The 21,741-nt window shown below is 42.8% G+C and overlaps 1 protein-coding gene across 3 annotated transcripts in view; it reads right to left on the bottom strand.

Moving 5' to 3' along the window:
- ADCY2 (adenylate cyclase 2) overlaps positions 1–21,741 on the bottom strand; it is a 389,287-nt gene that overhangs the window by 44,797 nt on the left and 322,749 nt on the right. For all 3 annotated transcript variants that reach the window (XM_076007928.1, XM_012744227.2, XM_076007929.1), the window contains exons 16-18: positions 10,388–10,525; positions 3,663–3,782; positions 419–588 (exon numbers count right to left, since the gene is read on the bottom strand). In XM_076007928.1, the coding sequence (XP_075864043.1) occupies positions 419–588; positions 3,663–3,782; positions 10,388–10,525 (428 nt within the window). The remainder of the gene's footprint in view (positions 1–418; positions 589–3,662; positions 3,783–10,387; positions 10,526–21,741) is intronic.

The following is a 21,741-nucleotide window of genomic DNA, read 5'->3' as shown; positions in this document are numbered from 1 at the left end:
TTTCTGATTGTCATGACTTGGGGTAGGGTGTTGTGACCGGCATTCAGGGGGCAGAGGCCAGGGATGTCACTACACATCCTGCTATGCACAGGACAGCCACTACAATCAAGAATTGTTTGGTCCAAAATGTCAACGGTGCTGAGGTTGAAGAGCCTGAATAGTCATATCAATATAGCAGAGATTTCAACACACATCCTCTCTCCAAACCACTTCATATCTTCCAACTGTATTTGACAGTACACATTCCATGCAATCTATAATAAAAGCACACGTCATCTTTCTGAACCATCATGTGAAAGGAATGCTCCCACAGTGATTTATCAATGACAATGGCATTGCTAACTTGCATTTATTCAGCACACTCACGTCATCCACACCCCGTGAAAGAACTAAAGAGAAGGAACTGGCGGCAGCTCACCTCTCAAACAGGACGTGGCTGTAGTGACTCAGGATGTGGGCATGGGTGTGGAGCAGGATGATGTTGTAGCCCACCAACGCCACCAGCATGATCAACATTTTCAGCTCGTAATTCACCCGCAGGAACACGGAGCAGGATATCAGGCCCAGAATGCAGCTGTATATGAAGTACTGAAACAGACGAATACTCAGCATCTCCTCCGAGAAATGGTGCAACAATTAAGATCAGGGGCCACCGTCGTGCCCATTTGGTGAGCTCAGAAGCTAGCTGTGAAAGCAGATGCCTGTTTCTACTCTTTGATCCAGTGGGAAATGCCTGAATGCATTCGATTTGGGAAACAATTACTCATTCTGTGCCTTTCTCATCCAGCCTGGTATGACGGAGGAAAAATAAGCACGTATATTGCCAAACACTTTTTAGAAATAAGATTGTAAAAGTCTATATAGAAGACATGTCATTACAAGAAAATGTCATTTGTTTCCTGAAAATGAAAACCGCGTGACCCCCTAGACAGAGCTCCCTTGCCATCTGATTCCCCAAAGCGGCTCATTTTAACAATTAAGGCAATATCTTAACTTCCACAAGTTACGCCAAGTACAGATGGGGATAATACCCTCTTCAGAGAATTCTTGTGATGATTCGACGACACGAAAGTTCAGAACAGTGCCCGGCCCATGGGAAGCTATGTAAATTCTGCTATCATTTTTATCATTATAATCTAAGGCATTTTGTAAGTTTCGGAGTTCAAAAGGGTCTTGTTGCTCAAATTATGCTTGAAAACCACTGCTATAATGAAAACTAACCAATGCAGCCTAATCAAGTGAGAAGGCAGAATAAGGAATCATTTATATGAGTGTGTATATGTGCCAATGGGCATACGTGGATTTTGGGGGGCAAGGTGCTGGAGTAGGATTTAAAAAGTTCCCACAGTACCCCAAGTTTGAAATATGTGTCAATACCCATAAAATATGCCACAGATTTCACATTTCAAAATTCATTCTTAGAGTTTTAAAAAGTTTTCAATTAATAATTATTTATCATGAATATATACTTACATGTCATTAAATATTTTTGCAACATCTTCTACAATGACTGGGTATAATTTTATTTTGTGGCTATAACAAAATTTATTTTAAAATTGTCTTTAATCTAACTTTTAGGTTGTTTTCTTTCTTTTTTTCTTTTCTTTTGTGTTGTTGATATTTTATAAGCACTTGGACAAACACCCTTGTAGGTAAATATTTCCGCCTTTAAAATTTATTTCCAAAATTAGTATTGCAGGGTAAAAATGTGCATCTGTTCTATGCTTTTTTGCTGATTATTATAACTACGATTAAGAAGAGTTATATCATTTTATGCTGCCACCAGCAGTGAGCTGGAGACTATTCGTCACTTGCTTGTCAACTTCAGACACCACATAACCTGAGGTTTGAGAGGAATAATTCCTATGTGGTGTACACCCACAGCACAGTTTTCCTAATGTCCCCTTGGAACAAGACTCCTCTGGGACTCCCGAACTTGGGAGTTAATAATGCAGTCTTTGTGTAGCCTGTACATGCAAACCCGGGGCTTCCTCAAACCTGGATATGACCTTCACTCTTTTTCTTTACTTTTTTTCTTTTAATAGAATTAGGGTGTACAAGTTGAATTCCTTAACGTGTGTATCGTATGGTGGCAAAGGCTGGGCTTTTGTACCCAGCACTCGAGCAGCGTGCATTGAACCCCACGGGTCAGTTTTCACCCCTCGCCTCCCGCCCTCCCTCCTTCTGCGTCTCCAATGTCCATCACGCCCCTCAGAGTGTCCTCGTGTGGTCACAGTTTAGCTCCCACTTGTAAGCGAGAACGTGTGGCATCTGGTGCGAGCTTCATTCGGGGGGCTTGTTATGGGAATGACAGTAGCCCCTTTACCAAATCTTACCTAGCTTTTAAAGACGCTATTGCGTGTTTTTCCAGAGTCCTCTAAGATTGAGAAAGTGTTGCCTTTCCCCATCTGCAGTTTCCAATTATTTGCGTCAATTGCGAATATGATATTATATAGATTTACCTAAATAGAATTCATAATGACTACCTTATTCTTTTAGTAATGCCAAGTGTGATGAGTTGTTCTACTCAAATATATTGGAAGGAGAATTAAAAAAAAACAAAAACAAACAAAAAACAACTCTTGCCAGCTATATTTTTCTTTCCTGTGAAAACTCATCTTTACTTTAAGCTTTTAAAGTGCCATGCGAATGCTGGTCAGGATTGCTCGGTGGTTGTGCTTTCTCTCCACTGACCTAGGGGCCGTGTGAAGGCTAATGCCACTGGTTCAGAGAGAAAGAGGTATACCACACCGTTAGTTTATTATTATTTTTTTTTTTTTGAGACAGAGTCTCACTTTGTTGCCCAGGCTAGAGTGAGTGCTGTGGCGTCAGCCTAGCTCCCAGCAACCTCAAACTCCTGGGCTCAAGCAATCCTCCTGCCTCGGCCTCTCAAGTAGCTGGGACTACAGGCATGCGCCACCATGCCCGGCTAATTTTTTGTATATATATATATTAGTTGGCCAATTCATTTCTTTCTATTTATAGTATAGACAGGGTCTCACTCAGGCTGGTTTCGAACTCCTGACCTAGAGCAATCTGCCCGCCTCGGCCTCCCAGAGTGCTAGGATTACAGGCGTGAGCCACCGCGCCCAGCCCACACTGTTAGTTTAAATATTCCTCTAAAGAAGAGGGCTCCAAATTGCCCAAAGTGGGAATATAGCCAATAAACTGTCACCAGGAATCCTGCTTTTCAGTTTTAACGTAACTGAAACAGAAAAGACAATGTCTCATCCTCACCGGGGTTTATGAGATGTGGACCCCACTACCACAGCTTTAGGGGATAATACTAATCCACTGGAAGAATGAGCAACATCTCTAAGCAACAAAGCCAGAAAGGCAATGACATACTATCGAATATCAGAATATCACATGGTGGGACGTATGCTAGAAATGCTGTAGCAGTTAAGAAGATACAGGCAAAGGTTATTGGTGGAAGAATGACAATAACATTGTAAGTTTGCAGATAAGGTGTGGCTAGTTGCCAAGGGCAGGACTTCTCCTAGCCCAGGCTGGCATTTGCAAACTCAGGCATTTGCTACCCAGGGACTGACACCCGAGAAGAAAAGCAGTCTAGAACAGATTTGAGACTCAAGGCTATACATCACATAGACTAACAGCACATACAGAGACAACAAAAGCATTAATGACTGCAATGTTCTTACCGGGAGGAAAAACAAATTTTGCGCACGCAGAATCGCTGCCTGATTATTTGAGGCAGGAAAACTTGTGTTTGATGTATTGGCAGTTGGAAGGACAGTTTCCTCTGGGTCACTCAGGAAAAACTGTAAAGAGAAAGGTTTTTCTGTTTTGTTTTGTTTTTCCAAAGAATTCATGCAAATTATATTTAAAAACTAGCAGGTGGGTACTAAGTTTATAAATTTTTGTGTCACTATGCAAAAGATTGTTCATGTGGACCTGAGAATTTCTATTAAATAAGCAATTAACTATTTATTGTGCTACGCATTCAACAGGGAATTCCAGAACTTCAAGACTGGTGTTAAAGAAAATGGAAATACTTAAATATTAAATTAACAATACACATAGCCCAGGGTGGTTGGTGAGTTTGGTTAAAATTTTATTTGAAGCTGATATTATCATGCGTATATTCAGCTCTTCAGAGCCTTTGGAATCTTTTTTTTTTTTTTTTTTTGAGACAGAGTCTCACTCTGTTGCCCTGGCTAGAGTACTTTGATGTCAGCCTAGCTCACAACAACCTCAAACTCCTGGGCTCAAGCGATCCTACTGCCTCAGCCTCCAGAGTAGCTGGGATTACAGGCATGTACCACCATGCCTGGCTAATATTTTATATGTGTGTGTATATATATATTAATTGGTCAATTAATTTCTTTCTATTTTTAGTAGAGACGGGGTCTCACTCTTGCTCAGGCTGCTTTTGAACTCCGGACCTTGAGCGATCCTTCTGCCTCAGCCTCCCAGAGTGCTAGGATTACAGGCATCAGCCACCGCACCCGGCCCTTTGGAATCGTCCTTCCTTCCTTCCTTCCTTCCTTCCTTCCTTCCTTCCTTCCTTCCTTCCTTCCTTCCTTCCTTCCCTTCCTTCCCTTCCTTCCCTTCCTTCCCTTCCTTCTCTTCCTTTGGAGTATCTTTGCCATCTTGGCTCAAACATTAAATGAGTCAATAGAGTTCTATGAATTTTGATTTTAAGAATGAAAATCAATTTTATGGGCAAAATGCAATCACCAGCTTCGCCATTTGTGTCTATTATGTGTGAGTGCTCAGCAGCTCAGATCATGAGGGATTAAACATTTGAGAAGATGGATATTCACAGGACTGTTGGAAAGGGAGTTTTAATTAAAAAATAAAAGGTACTGCTGAGAGAATAAAGACAATTAGCTCTTATGTAATGGTCGTCAGGATCAGTTCCCCGAGAGAAGGTGTCGACCTGTTGGCAATGTAGGAGAAACTGATTTCCTCCCTCCCTAGGGAAGGGCAGCACAGACTGTTTTAGTGCCCAGGGATCGGTCACTTTCCCGTAATATGGCTAAAGGTCAGAGGAATGTTCTGGAAAGATAAACCAGAGAATTATGACTTGGGTAAGTCCAATCTGCTGAAAGAAATTAATCTCATCCATAAATCTACCTTGTGTTTTCTGCATAAAACCATACATACTCAAGGTTTAAGAAGTAAAACTTTCCTGTATGGTTTCTACTGATTCTTGCCAAATGCCTAAACTATAACAATTTACTTATTAGATAGATAAGAAGATTAAGATTAATAGATAAGATTAGGTAGATAAGAAGGCATTTATTTGGTATATTCTTGGGAACATTCCTCTCATATTCCAAGAATGACACTAGATACAGTGTTTCTTCCCATTATATAATGTAAGTGATTAAATTCAGCAAAATGCTGACTTAAGAATCACAGAAAGGTAGTAAATTTTGTTATTTAGCACTAAAGAACTTTTAAAACTGTCAGTCCCCTCATCGAACTAAGAATGTGCTAATTCTTTGTTAAAATTTATATTAGAAAACAAAACCAAGAACAAATGGAGTAATTGCAAGGTAAACATTGGGCTCTAAAAGTTTACAAATTTAGATTTAGATTTGAAAGACCCCAAATTCAATTGATTTAAATGTTAAAGAAAAAACCAAGAAATGACAAATAAAAGGAGACTGTTTAGGTTGCTGGGTTACTACTCTTAGGCACCCAGGATCTTAAAATAATTAACAAAAAGTTCTTGACTATATCACTGCATAGGTAAGAAACTAAGAAAGATGAGGTATTTACTTTTTGCTGTACAGTGAGTAGAAATACACGTTGTGAAAACTGTGCCTTACAAGGCAACACAATAAATATGGTGATTTGAAATGGTAAAACAATAGAAAATTTCAAGCACTATATACAACAATGCTTCCCCAATCTTCTTATGTCTTTCTAGTATTTATTAACTACCCCTAAAATAAAAAAACTCTTCATTTTTTTTCTTTCTGTAATTTTGTTTCAGAGTGTTATGGGGGTAGAAACATTTTGGTTACATAAAATGCTTTTGTACCGTTTGAGTCAAAGTTGTAAGTGTGCTCATCACCCAGATAGTGAGCACTGCACCTGTTAGGTGTGATTTTACACATCCCCCCTTCCCCCACCTGCTTGGTTCTGATGAGTGGTGTTTCCATGTGTGCACAGACTCTTCATTCTTTATGGACTCACACTATAATTTTGAATCAATTTTTCTTCTTCTGTCTTCTTAGAACTTCAAAATCACAAACTCATGCCATTCCCTAATTATAGCTAGTCAAATGACTCATACTAATCCCTTGTCCACATTCCTCACAGGTTAAATTACCCCAATTTTCTCCAAAGAATGAATTTTTAGCATTACAATGATTTTCAGAATCACTCTTCTCTGGACCAGTTTTCATTTTCTACATCCTTTGTGATAATTAGGAAAATGATATCATCATCCTGAACAAGACAACCCTAATAAAGTGTTATGAACACTATATACTTTTAGCTTTACTTCCAAATTTTACATTTCTCAGGCAATTAAAAACATACCAGAATTATGTTTTCCAAATGATGTGAACGCACAATTTAATATTATTTTAGATGATGACATCATTGTGTTTGTAATTTGGGTAGAATTGTTAGTCAGGTAGACTACTAGTTAACTATGGCTAACTCCTTGTCTGGGTGGCTCACAAATTTATATACAATTTATTTATGACAAATCTCTCTGAAGTTTCTTAGAATTAATTGCAAAATAATGCAGGCAATGGCACGATCTCAGAAACAAATGTCAGAGCATTTAGTGTCTCATGCATGATTCTAAACAATCAGCTAGAAACTAAAATGGAACAAAACATGCAGGTCATTTGCAATTTGATACCAAAAACCCTATATTTGGAAAAAATATGGATATCTAATTTTTTTTTCTACTTTTTTTCTGAAGTGTTTGTTGCGAGATGAATAAACTTCAAGTGTTAAAGCAATCCTGGTAAAACTGCACAATTCATTTTAAATAAAACTGACTTGGACATTTTGTCATTCAGTATCAGTATGTAATGAGATCTTAAAAAGTCAGTCCTCTGAACACACTGTTCCTCTTGACCCTGGCTCTTGTCAGGGCTGTTAAAATGTAGGCTCAGAATAAATATTGATGACTAAAATTTGATGTGGAGCCTTGATGTGAACGGGCCCGTCTACACAGTCAACAGCAGAAGGAGGTCTCAAATTACTCCTAACACATCTCTCCCCTTTTAGGTAAAGAGAATAATGGCAAGTGATGGTAGGGGAGCAATTAACAAGGGCTTCTTGCCTCTGGCCAGGCAAACGCAGGGCCAAGTGCGGCTCACAAACAATTCTTATTTGAATGTTTGCTAGAATTCAGCAGTAAAGCCATCAGGTCCTGGGCTTTTCTTTGATGGGAGACGTTTTATTACTGCTTCTATCTTTTTTACTTGTTTTTACATCTATCCAGGTTTTGAATCTCTTCCCGGTTCAATCTTTGAAGGTTGTATGTGCCTAGGAATTTGTCCATTTCTTCTAGGTTTTCCAATTGATTAGCAGCATATCGTTGCTCATGGTAGTCTCTAATGACGGTTTGGAATGTGTAAAAAGACACAGAAACAATACTGGGAGCATCTAACAGCATGTTGGTGAAGACTGAGCATTAGCTGCTTCCCCAGCGGAAGGTGTTGCCTTCCCCGATTGCGAGTGAGGGAGAGGGGAGCCCACTTCCCCCCAACTGGTGCTCACTCCTAACCTGCCAGCCCCACCTCAGCCGTCTGAGTGCTGGGCAGCCCCTCTAGTGAAGTGCTTGACGGAGGATGCAGGGTCTGCCTCACACAGTGGTAGCTCAGAGCCAGGGGGCTCAGGGGAGCAGGAGGGCTTGTCTCTGCAAACCCTCAGGCAAGATCAGAGGCGGAGTCCCCCCGACAAGTGCTGCCTCTTCTGTGATAAATAAGAAATTATAAGAAAGCTCTACAGCCAGGTAATATCATTTCTTCTCTATAGCCAGTGTCAGCTTTCATGCTGTTTTAGGATTTTTCTTAGACATAGATATGAGATAAGCACCTGCATGGGAAACAACGCTAATTTCATGGCACCCGGTATTCATAAAAACGGCATTTCCCCTGCACTGGGTAGAGAAAGGAACTGTCTGAGCAGTTCTGGTTTTCCCTCCCTCTGCACAGACGGAAAGGAAAGAAAAAAAAATCTAATTGATCTCATTCCTTGCTTCCACTGCTGCAGAAGGTAGCTCCGTACATGGAGCAAAACCTTATTTTATTTCTTTCTCAAAAATCGTCCATAGTACTTTTAATGTGTCTTCTGTAGACTTCTCTACCTCTCTTGACAATGAACTTTCTTTGCAAAGAATAAAAGCGACGCTGTAAGATGTATTTCTGATACTGAAGACAGTTTTCTTTTCTCTAAAGGATCATAGCTACTGTTTTAAATGTTCTCCTCCTAAATGTGCGGCTTGTCAAACATTTATAGACAGTGACTGAACTGCCTGTCAATCATGACTCAGGATGCTATTCGGTATACACTTACCTTTCAAAATCAGATTTGTTTCCCATTTATGTTGTCTTTAAAAAATCAGGTGATAAACCCAGGTTTTATAAGGTCAAACTGGATTTCACAAAAGGAAATGGTTTATTTATTTATTTTTTTTTTGAAGACTTGTGTGGCTACCTATTCATTCACTCATTCTTTCATTTAATAACTAATGAATGGAGGGTACTTTCTAGGGCATGTGAAAAAATAAAGATTTCCTCAAAGAGATATCTGCATTCCGATGTTCACTGAAGCATTATTTACAATCACCAAGATATGGAAACAACTTAAGTGCCTACTGATAAAGAAATTATGGTGTGTGTGTGTGTGTGTGTGTGTGAGTGTTTTCAGGACAGTTCCTCTTGTCCCTATCTTAAGTCTCTTGTCTTGTGTTCTTCACCTTGAGGCGGCCCCCAGCCTATGACACCTCTCGGATCACAGCAAGGACACCCCACGCACGCTGTGCTTCATGCCAGACGCCCCTGCTAGGCCGGTCCGGCCCCCCCTGAGCAGGTACCTCGGGCTGACCAATGCAAGTCTCCACTTGAGGCTGGTGTTTTAAAGTCTTTCCAGAGCTGAGTAGCTCTCTAGGGAATTACTCACTGTCCAGACATGGTACATTTTCCAGCTGTTCAGACTGAATCAATCTCTTATCAGAAATAGCCACTTCCTTAGCCTATTTTTCACTACTTCTCAATGCAAATTTCTGCTCTCGCCCCAGATCCAAATGTTGTCCCTCCTTCTCACCTTCCATCCGCCTCCTCTTGCCCCCTCACTGCCTCTGGGTCCCTCTGGCCCACTCCTCCTCCCTACCCTTCAGGGCCTCGTCTGGCAGGCCCTGGCCCCCGCCCCTCTTGACTTCTCTACAGGCTGCTGTCACTCCCTGTAGCCTGTCCCAGGCTGACTTGACACAGATGCCCCAGCTGTCTGTCACCTACATGCCACTGGGGACTCCTGGAAAGCAGACAGCTAGCTGCCTTTGGGCTCTGAGCACCCAGTCACGTACCAGGCACAGCTTTGTGCTCCATGAATATTTATTTTTGCTGAGCAAATGTCTTCTACTTTATGAAAACCATGGTATTATTATTAAAGGGTATATGGTCTGACACCAGAACCTGATTTTACACTTCTGGAAGGCAAGAGCTACATCTCGTAATCCTCTGCATTCCCAGTAGCTAGTGGGGTCTCCAAGCATGGCGTGCCATAGCACCTTAGGGGGGATGCCGATGATGGTGACGTGAGAATACTAATAAGGTTGGGTCTCAGAGTGCACTGCTGACCCCAGCGTGTGTTTTAGGGGGGCATACCAGTAATGACGATATTGAGATAGTGAGAGTGGCCATTGGTTTGATAGTTACAAAATGCCCAGGACTGTCCTAAGTGTGGTGGGAACTTTGGTTCCTTTAATCCTAGGAAGCACCTTGGCAGAGAAGTCTCGGTTCTCACTTTTGAGAAAGTGCAAATGGAGCCTGCGGAAAGTTAATGAAAACATCTCCCAAATTGCATAGCGGGCCATCTGGGGAGCTGGGGTTTGCAATCAGTCTTCTTAAACTGCAGGGCAGGACACCTCAGTCCCTGCACGCTCCTTAGTTGGAGGGTCCCAGTATCCCCTTGTGACTTCCCTGCAGACAGCCCACGCCACATCTGCAGCCACCACAAGCAAGGAAGTGGGGAACTGCGCCAAGGAGCCACCCTCTCAAGGTGGCTTCCAGAAAACATCCTTTTCCTTAGAGGATCCGCGTACTGCTCGTAGCCATTAAATGCTGAATGTGACAGGTAGCATTTGGTGTCGCAAAGGAGCTACGGGCAAGTTCCCAAAATTCCAGCAGGACAGGCCGTGGGGGCCCCGACTCAGCCCTGGGCTTACCATGTTGAACACAGCCATGATCAGCACGATGGCCGTGGTGACGACGGTCAGAAAGATCCGCGGCCAGAAGCGGTTGGCGATGATGCCTGAGGACTTCAAAAGCCACATGAGAGGGGGAGAGGCTTTTTTGCTGCATTGCTAGTGGGGAGAGAAAGAAAAAGAGAGGCGTTGCTATCTTACGTGTCATCTTCAGTTTCTTAACGATGACACTGAAAAACCACAAGAAGCACCAGCGCTGTTCACAGAGTAGACAAGTGAATTCCGCCCTCCCTGGGGAGACGTAGCAAGACGCAAACCTTATTAAAATTATGTTGGCATTATTGCTGCAAGCTGAGAACAAATTCGAGTTCTGTGATAGAGGTATGAGGTGCCTGCACGTCTTTTAACATAAGACTTGAACTTATGTTTTTAAACGATTCTGCTGGCGAAGGAAAAATGTTAGTTAATTAAACCAGCCTGAGGGAGATGTTGGGTCTCTGATCACAGCTACGACGACAGTTATCATAAACTCAGCTGGTTGCTGTAGAAAACACATCCACCTGTCCGCCACCGATCCCATCGCTGCGCTATCTGGTCCTAAGAACACATCCCAGAACACAGATTTAGTCTGATGCCCAAAAGTCTAGGACATGAGGGGTGATGGCTTCACCTGAGCCCCTCTCGGGGGGCCTTTCTCCCACACGGAGAAGCTCTTTTTAAAAAGAAATGTCCAAACAAGTTTTAACAGTGTTGAGAAACACATAAAGTTTACCCTCCAAACCATTTCAAGGGTACAGTTCAGTAGCGACAACTATATTCACATTGTTGTAAACATCTCTAGAATTTTTAATCTCACCAAACTGAAACTCTGTACCGTCGAACAACTCCCCATCTCTCCCTCCTCCCGGCCCCTGGCAGCCATGATTTTACGGCCTGTTCCCTTAGCTTCGATGGCTCTAGGTACATCCTGGGAGTGGAATCGTGCAGTAGTTATCCTTTTGCGACTGCCTCACTTCTCTCAGCATAACGTCAAGTCTCATCAGCATTTATGGCACGACTTCCTTCTGCTTAAAGGAATTTCATTGTATGTATTGATCACTTTATTTATTTATTTTGAGAGAGAGTCTCGCTCTGTTGCCCAGGCTAGAGTGAGTGCCGTGGCGTCAGCCTAGCTCACAGCAACCTCAAACTCCTGGGCTCAAGCGATCCTCCTGCCTCAGTCTCCCGAGTAGCTGGGACTACAGGCACGCGTCACCATGCCCGGCTAATTTTTTCTATTTTTGGTAGAGACGGGGTCTCGCTCTTATCTTACTCAGGCTGGTCTCGAACTCCTGAGCTCAAATGATACGCCCGAATCGGCCTCCCAGGGTGCTAGGATTACAGGCGTGAGCCACCGCGCCCAGCCTCGATCACATTTTTTAAATCCATTCACTTGTCGATGGGCACTGAGTTGCTTCACCTCTTGGCTGTTGAGAGAGCCGCTGCTACGCATGAGCTCTCTCCACACGAGAAGGAATCGAGGGCTTTAGGGGACGGTGGCCGGCGCCCTCTCCCCACCTGCCCTGGGCCAGACGCTGCTCTGCCGGGTCTCAGTGGAAGGATGCGCCCACCCAGCCTGAGGGCCGTCGCTCCCGGGAGGCGCCCTTGGGGATCTCCTCGTCCTCCGGATGAGAGGGTAGTAGCACAGAGACCCCCACTGAGGTGTGGGTGACACAACTCTGCCTGTGCAGGTACTGCCGTGGTAACTATGCTATTGCATGTGACAAGGAGGACATAAGAGTCCTCCAGGGATGGACATCCTGACCTTCATGCTACAGAGACTGTGCTCCCAAGGCTACGGGTCTCGGAAACGTTAAAAAAATATGATTATTTCAAAAAATTCGGAAGAAGGAATAAATTGTACTCTTTGACTTGCACCACTAAGTTAATCAGTGGTGAACCTGGTGTGACATCAATAAAGCTCAAATAAAGACTACTCTCTAGTAGCACTAATTAATGACACATTTATTTCTCTACCTCTTTCACATTTTCTTTTTGCATCTTTCCTAAAAATATTGTTGCCATAAGCACTGCTGTATGTTAACTGTCTGTACAGTTAAGTGAGTTGCTACGATACAGGATGACAGGAGCTCAGAGGGTAAGGAACCAGCCAGTGGCTGGGGTTCGAACGCCCAGAGCTGTTAATTGTCCTCTCTGGTCATGATTTCTTCACGTGAAATGGGGATAATGATAGCACTTGCCTCCTTCATCTTTCCAGAGGTTTAGAGGAGCTAGATAAAGTGCTTAGAACAGGACTTATAAATGTTGGTGCTTCTTGTTATTTCAATGAAGAAAACATAGTATTTCTCAGAAACATTTTTAATGACTAAAAATTGATTTGCTTTATATCTATATAAACAACAATAAAATCCCTCCTTTCTCCTCTTTCCACTATGGTCTTTTTTTCCTTCCAGTTCCTGATATAAAGAGGCAAAGACTGCCTACAGCACACGTGCCCCACGGATGTACACGCAGGGCACGGTTTCCAGCTCATTCCTTGGGCTGATTTTCCTGGCCCTTCCCTGACTTCACCGGGCACCTGTCCTGGAGCCCCAGCCTGCCTGTTTCAGGCTGCCGGGGCTGCCAGAAACAGAACCGCTGGCTGGCGGCAGGGGGCGCACTAGGCCCAGATCTGCAGCACATCTTCCCACTAGCAACGCAAGAGCCAGATCTGCACTTCAGGCTTCCTTGCAGGAGTGGGTTTGGATAGGGGTCGGTGGCATTAAATCTGTCATCCAGTCAGACGTGCCTTAATACTCTGAGCATGCAATGTCTTAGCAGGTCATTTGGCCAGAGAGCGTTCACCTGCAAATATTTGCTATGACTGTTTAATGCATGCTACTTCTAACAACATTAATATCACAGAACACAATCAGACTTGTGTTCTGTAGGAGAAGCTTTAATAACATGTAAAAAGACTGGATTTAAATGGAATATCTAGCTCAGATTCCATTAAATGAAGGCACTGGGTTTGATTCTGGCAAATTAAGACAATATTAATGCATGTGCTTTCTGATTGACTAGGATTAGTGGCTTTTTAAAGAGAAAATTATTAAAATCAATCTTTTGTGTGTGTGAAACTGTGATAATTTCTATACACAAAAATTACAGACAGATATGATAAGGAAAATGTTAAGAGCAGAAAATAAAAAAGTTTATCACTTCAGGTGAAAATTTAAACCTAGCTCAGATTTCATATCACGTCAATGCCATTAGGTGAAATACGATCTAGTTATTACACACATATTTTTGAAATTATAAAAGTAAAACAAGTTACTCTGCTCAAATTTTTAGAGGAATACAGGGTGATAATCTTGCCAAATATGCCATCTAATAGGAATATATTATATTTCAGTCATTTACTGAAACAGATGTGAACGAATGTGGGCAGATTTGCAGGAATTTCCTTTCTGTTCTTGGGACATGCTGGGCAAAATGACAAATCAGGGGCGCCTGGAGCTGCTTACGAGATGTGTGAGGTCTGGCACATGTGGGTTTGGGACAACAGATCTGGATGCACTTGGTCAGTTCCTTTTCCCATATGGCTCCCGTGCATACTGTCAAGTTCCCCGTGCAATCATTCTTAACCCTATGCCAGATAGTCATCATTCTCAAGGTCAGGGAGGCAGGCAGCTATGTCTTCCTGTTGGTCTCCAAGGGCAGGTTCTGAAGTATAAAATCCGTAAACCATGCTGGTGGCAAGGACAAGGGAGTAGACGATGACAGGGACGTGACAGTCCCAATGACAATGAGGAAAGAGCAGGAGGGAGATAAAGTTGTTGGAGTGGACCAGAAGAAACCAACAATGTGGATAAGAGGAGAAAAAAAGACTAAGGTCTGGAAATGGAACCTCATCAAGAAAAAAAAGAAAACGTTGATTCAATTTGCAGCCCTATGTGAAAATTACACCTTGGATCTTGATATGCTCATTTGCTGCAGTTTTATTGTGTTTTTGGTTAAGTATTAAAATAAAGGACCTGGTAGGAAAATGTTTATCAACATTCAGACTACCCTAATTAAACATTATAAATGATAACATCTCAAGAATATTTTGGCCTTTATTCACAAGATGCTATTCGACTGACAATGAGAAAACGCCTGCCGTGAGCCCAGTGCAGCTGAGTCACTCGCTTTAACTCGTGGCCTCGTTTCAGCCAAATCTGTGTCCTCCCTGTCTTGATCATCAGTGTCAGTCCCTGTGTCCTACGGTTGGCTCTTACCGTGAGCTCACCGTGCACCTTCTAGAAACGCTCGTCTATAAATACCACATTCATCCACAACAAACGTGGGACTGGTACTAAATGGAGTGGACGATGTAAAAGAAGAAGGAATACAGATTTGTCGGAAAACCCTGTCCTAGACTGGTGGTGGGGTAATGAGCAGTGGGGCGTGGTAGCAAAAGCACAAGATGAATGCCATAGTCTTTAATCCAGTACATGCAGCTTCTCTACATAAGAACAAAATGTTCATGCATTTTATTTGGATTAAAAAAAAAAAAAAAAGGAAAAAAAGTCCACCAAAATGTTATCCTGTCTGTCTCCCTCCTCTCTGTCTTTCTCCTCCCTTCCTCCTTTTCTTCCTTATCTCAAACCACTTGCAATGGGAACAACTGGTCATCTCTCAATCTAAAATGAATTCTTCACAATTTAAGTGAATAATTACAAAAGTAGTGTAATGCATTTACAATTCCATTAGTGTCCATTTAAAAAATAATATGAGACACCTGAAAAGAAGTAGAAGTTTATATTAAGTGAAGTTTAATAAAATGAGAAAAACATTCATAAAAGTTATAAATAACCACAGTGGCCGAGCGGCAGACTTTTATTACTACAAAAACAAAACCCATGTTAAAGTCTTGCCTGGAAAACATGGTGGTTAAGTCTGTCATACGAATATGTGTTTTTGCGTATTTGCCTAAAGGAACATCTACTCTGGCATTTTAATTGTCTGAGGATTGTCATTCTGAATGGCAGGAATAAGCTGGAGCAATAATTACTTGTAACATTTAATGTCACAAAGACTGTCATGTGCACTTTGATTGTCTAATTGTCCTTGAATTCCCCATAGGAAGAATTTTTTTTTTTCATTCTCATCAATCATATTCCACAAAATCAACCTGTTTGTTTCTCAAGCCACAGGTGAGCCACATTCCTTGATCATTGCTCTACTGTGTGGACCTTACAGCACTGTCCATGTTGTTGTGTTGTCTTTGCTGACATATGTATCTTTGGGCACATGCAGAGCTGATTGAGGACAGTGACCACATCTCACTATCTTTCTGTTCCCAGAGGCCAGCACACTGTGTTATCCAACAGTAGGAACTCAGCAAATGCTTGCTGGGTGTATTCACTGTCTTAATGACGGACCCCAAGGGAATTGTCAGGAGACAGAAGCAAAGAGGGAGCTCAGTGTTAAAGGGGCTGAGGCTTTGGGGTTGGTCCGGGATGCCCTGGAACAGGACACAGGCTACGGCACCCAGGGGGTGAGCTTTTAACGCCCACAGGGGAAAGAAGGTGCTGCCTCGGGCTTGCAAAAGGTGGGCAGACAGGACTGTGGCCCCAGAATGAAACCTGGAGTCTCAAAAAGTTGTTCCTTTTATGTGGAGAAGTCTGGCAGAACTCCACTCGCTAGTCTGAGGAAGTATCAATGAGTTTCTAATGATAAATCTAAACTCTGACTATGGGTGTGGGTTTGAAATGACATTGTGTTGATTCATAATGAGAATCCCAAAGCGAGGGTTTATTAATCAGGTCAAAAGCCAGAGAAAGTCCTGAGGCTCAGGCAGAAGCAAGAGCAACACCACTTACAAGTGGTACTTACAAGTGGTACCCCTAGAGTGCAGGGACATCCCAGCTGGGGTCAAGGCAGTTCCTACTGAACATGACCTCCCAATAAAAACAAATTATGAGCTATGTAAGGCAGTGGACTACATGGGGAAGAGTTAACACGGATGACAGGTAGTAGAATGGGCACAGCAAGATCTTCAGGTATTACACCGATCTGAAATGGCCTATAAAATAAGATTAAAGTAACAAAAGAAGGCTTAGAATCCACAGTGAACAAGCAGGTTGTTAAGAGAAAAATAATAGGCATATTTTTAAAATAAGCCATATGAACTCTTTAGAGATGAAAATGTAGACATTGAAATTAAAAACTCAGTGGCTATGGAGGGAGTTCATGAACTGTCCCTGAATGGCTGAAGAGGGCCAGTTATCTCTCAGGAAATAACCCCTAAAACAGCACAGAAGGGTGAAGAGGTGAAAGATATGAAAGCAACGTTGAGTCACAGAAGATACAGTGAAACTATTTGACACACCTCTAACGAAGTTGAGAAAAAGAGAAAAGAAAGACCACAGAAGAGACAAAATACGAGGAGATATCAGGCAATGGCGTTGTGGACTGGAGCAGGACGTGAGGTCTGTGGTCGGGAGACACGCTGAGTCCCAAACAGGAAAAATGAAAACCAACCTACACACCAACACACAGTGTCTACTGTCCACAGAGACAGTGAGCAGGTCCTGCAGAAAACCCAGAGACTGGGGACCAAGGGACAACAACCAGACAGACAGTAGACGTCTCCTCAGTACAACGAGGACAGAAAATTATGGAATTATATTTTTAAAATTTTACAAGTATAAATTATTATTATACAATGAGGAAAAAAATAAAAGGCTTTTTAAAATACCCAAACTGAGTGGGTATATTATTCACAAGCTCTCATGGAGAGAATTATAACAGGGAGTGCTTTAGTAACGTGGAAACGGAATCCTGGAGGAAGGAACGGTGTTTGGAAAAGACAGCAAGCAAAGAAATTGTTCAACCAAAACAAGAAGAATAATGACAATGAATAATTTGAGAAGTTTAAATTTAGAAGAATTTAAATGACATTAGCATAAAAGATGGAATGGTCAGACTTAAAGCACTGAGAGTATTGTTCTTCAACAAGAAGATGGAGACATTAAGGGACCTTGTTAATCATGTGCACATGTTACATATTTTAAGATAATACCTGAAAAAACAGACTAGAATGTACAACTTCCACATCACTAGAGGAAATAAAAGAGAATTAACTCTGTGGGTCTAAGAGAAGACAGAAGAGGGGGAAAAATAAGAAGAAGCGAGAAAGACATTAATATATGATAGATTTTTAAAAAGTAAAATGAGACTGTGGTAGCAATTATAACACACATAAATGTATTACACTTGCCAAGTAAAAGAGAGAGAGTTCTGGATCCGAGAAAACAGCATACAGCTAGATGTTGTTTACCGGAGATACACCTAAAACTTGCACAATGACAAGGAAAAGCTGAAAGTTAAAAGATGGATAAAGGAACACTAGGAAAATTCTAACCCAAAGAAATATGGTAGAGTTATATTGACATTAGAGAAAAACAGACTTCAAGGCGAAGGCACTGCTGTGGGGCAGAAAGCCTCCCTATTAGCGGGCGCGTGCCCTACTTTTCCTTCTCCACGCTGACCTCCATATTTGCGCTTTCATCTCTGCCTGCAGCCAGGCTGGGGGTGGCGCCACGTCAGCTCTGCTGTACAAAGCACAAGGTAACAACATCGGGAGAAAAATTTCTTCTGGTATTTTCTGGCATTTTCATTTGCTGTATGTAGCATACTTGTTCTAAAGATGGCGTCTGTTTGGCTTTTTTTTTAAGCGGTATATTTGGTTCTGGTTACTCTCTCGTGTTTGTTACTGAGATGTGAGTCCACCTCAGGTGGCTTAGAAGGTTAAATCTGACCGTAAATGTGCACTTACTATTATTATTACTACTGCGATGAGGGCAACTGTTATTATTCTTTTATTGCTGATTGTAATGAAAATGTGAACTTGAATCTCTTGTTTTAGTTTCTACCTAGATAACATGGATCATTTTCATTATCAAACAAAATAACACGTATGAAGACACTCTGAAGGAGTTTCGTATGTACAAAAACATTTTGCAAAGTAGTATTACTAAGGTATTTCTTACTATTACTTACTATTTACTAAGTATTTACTTACTATTTACTAATTACTTACTATTACTAAGTATTTCTTACTATTTTAGTCTAAATTCAATTATAGATTAGCTTTTTCTTACATTTTATCAAATGTCTTTTAAGATGAATTTACACTTTGCCCAGAACCTAGTTTTAAGCAAACTGGACCAACAGGTGAACCACATGTCTTAGGAAACTAGACCAGAAGGGAACTCGAAGGAGCTACTGTGTGAGGTTACCTGGACTTGCCAGTGCGATTCTGATCAACGGTGCTCAGCAGTCACCGCAAGGCAACCTCAGCGCCACGCTGGCCCTTCCCTGCCTGGTGCCGGTCACCTGTCTGCCAGCGCCTCTCCACATGCAGCCTGGCACCCGCTGGAACCTACCTCTGGGGACACCTGCTTGCTGTACAGCACGGGGCAAGAAGCTTTGTGGCATCTGTGAGCCTCTGTCTCGTTAAACTGCAGAATGGACATTCCCTCCTAGCCCTCTCGTGGGGACGGATGAGCCGGCATGCGCTAAGTGTCCCGCAGAGTAAGCAGGTATTTTTAACCTAACATTTACCACTTATAAACTGCGATGTGGCAGAATCAGATCTGCTCTCGGGGGCCTTGTCCACCATCAGCAGTTTGGATTGATCCCACAGGTCCCCACCCAAGGACACGAGGCCTTTGCAGGCCTCAGCAGTCGCACCCTCCTGACTCTGCCCCAAAGCCTCCGTTTCCGTCCTCAGGAGGTCCCATCGCAGCTCCTTCTGCATTATGTTTTTGTGGAGAAAGAACTTCTACTCGAAATGATTGGAAATGGAAACCCACTTAAGCAAGTGGCCACCTCTGGAGTCCTGGGTCCCTTGGCCACACAATGAGGGGCTGGGCGAGCTGTCTCTGGGCTCCCACCCAGCTCTTGAGTCTCATAGTTCTGAAATGCCGAGCGCCCCGTGCAGGCACCTGCGGCAGAGGCACCCGAGGACACCTGGCCAGGGAGGACGCCAGGACGCAGGCACCGACGGGGAGCCCAGGAGCCCCCCAAGGCACTGGGCCAGAGGAAGCAACCGTGAGCTGGATGCGGAGTTTCAGCCAGTACGGAGTCGAGTCCAGGAGAGGACGGGGGTGGGAGGTTTTCTGAGCAGAGGTGCCAGGAAATTGCACTTGGGTGCAACCCAGCATTCCTTCAAGCTGACTGCTATTAAATATTTATCTTGTGTTTCAAGTGCCCCAAGTACCCTCATGAGCAAAACAGGGCTGCGGCGAACTCACTGAAGATCTTTCCAACTCAAAGAATAAAAGTAATAATGCAAAACGAGAACCTGGCCCAGCCAGCACGAGGGAGCTGGCAGGGAAACGGTGGGCTCTTCAGAGTTGGATGATGAAACTGAGAAGATGATTTCCAACAGAGGAGACCGCCTGCAGCATGTCCGAGTCAAGGGACCCAGGGTACAGGAGCAAGAAATTTCAACGCAGCGTGACGGGGGCAGCCGCCGGCTCCCCACGCCTTCTCTCAGCCGAGCGTTCATCCACACATAGACCCTCTCCGGGTGCTAGGACACCCAGAGAAGGTCCCTTAGTGCACACCTAACTCTGCCAGAGAATGGTTGGCGACTGGGAGATGAAGGGGGTGCTACACAGAGCCAGAGGGGTGGAGGAGGGAAAAAGACCCCCATGAAAAAAATATAAGAAGCCCAGTAGTGTTTACTTAGCACCTGCTTATTAAGTGGATCCATGTGGTCGCACCCTGCCGGATTCAGTGAGGGGACTGAGAGCAAGTTTAGGGAACCATTCTTGTCTTACGGAACGTAGTACGTGTTAAGGGAAACAACAGAAAAACATTAGAGGTCTAGATGAGATGTTATATAATCAAGACTAAACCATGTAGCACAACTAAGCCCCATAGGGTGTTAAGAGTGACCATCACAGGGCTTGGACTGGTGTCCAAGAAGGTTTCCAGGAAACCTGAGCCCACTCCCATGGGCAGGAACAGAGGAGCCTGAGACCCAGGGCCAGGGAGGCAGGGGACACACCTTGAGTAGACACCTAGGCGGGCCTGGGCTTCTCATGGAAATGATAATAATAATAAAAAAAAAACTTCCCTGCCGTATTTTTCAGAATGTGTCACTGAAAAAACATCTGTATGATTTTTCTACCAAAAGGAAAAATAATTGCATTTCATTATCACTCTTTTTTTTTTTTTGCCCATTTTGGTGTTTTTCTTCCTTTTTATCAAACCCAGCTGTAAGGAGGCCAACCAACTTGATTTATTTACTTGTGTTGCACATTTTGTACAATAGAGGGTGACAAAGGCAAGCACTTGGAAGAAAAATATCAGTTGAGCTTACTTTATTGCAGCTTCCTTTATAAAAGTATTTTATTTTAATTCTTTCTACAGAGAATGTAGTACTGATATTATTAGCACTAATATTGCCTTTGTCATTTAAGTTTTCAGAAAGTTACCATATGTTATTAGAAAGTAACTTTGCAGTATTAGGTACTTTTCATAAACTGAGTATTTAATTCATAAATAAATGCAAATCATTATAAAGTCTCATACAATTGTAGCCTATTAAGAACCCCAGGCATGGGCAATTAGGAAGTGACCATATTTCTCCACGACCACTGTGGAGTATCTGTAATAGGCAGAGTTTTTTGACTGAATTTGGAAGGTAAAGTACAAAGCACACTTAAGCCTTCTGAGACTGGTTGTGCATTAATATGTTTGATGCTGAGAGTTAAAAAATCCATACAGAATGGATTAAATAGTAAAAAGAACCTAGTATTGCAAAAACAGGAAATCCTTCTTAAATTTTTCGTGGATTACATCCGAACCAAGGATAATGGCTGGCCACTATTGGGAGACTCATTCGTGGATCCTATTGATTTGAGTTTAGCAAGGCCTGATGTCTTCAAGGTTAACCTTCCTGGCCACTTTGGCATAATACAGGGTTCTCGTGAAGAGGGGGTGGGCACCACTTCATTTGAAGCCTTGAAATTCGATCACTGAGACACCACAGAGTCAAAAAGAACTTCTTAGCCTGTGGTATGTGGGTGCCAGGGTTGTGGGGAGCCCCGGGAATGAGAAAGCATGGGGAGCTGTAGATGTCTTCTGGACAGCTTGTGGGGGCCCCAGGCTGACCCAGGAGGGACCAAGAGGCATGGCAGGTGGATTCCAGAGAGGCTGCAAGGAGGGACATCACATGAGAGTGAAGCTTTCCCACAAAGGCAGAACAACTGTTCTTGAAATCCTTTTATGTGCCCCAAGATATATGTTTCTTTTATACCAACTGGTGTAAGGAAAATAGCCTGAAACCCTAAAGATACATAATTGCCCCAATGCCCAAGACTGGGTTCCTTGTT

The sequence above is a fragment of the Microcebus murinus genome, chromosome 11 (assembly GCF_040939455.1).
Source record: "Microcebus murinus isolate Inina chromosome 11, M.murinus_Inina_mat1.0, whole genome shotgun sequence".
NCBI classification, from domain to species: Eukaryota; Metazoa; Chordata; class Mammalia; order Primates; family Cheirogaleidae; genus Microcebus; species Microcebus murinus.
This window is presented reverse-complemented; position numbering and strand designations above follow the sequence as displayed.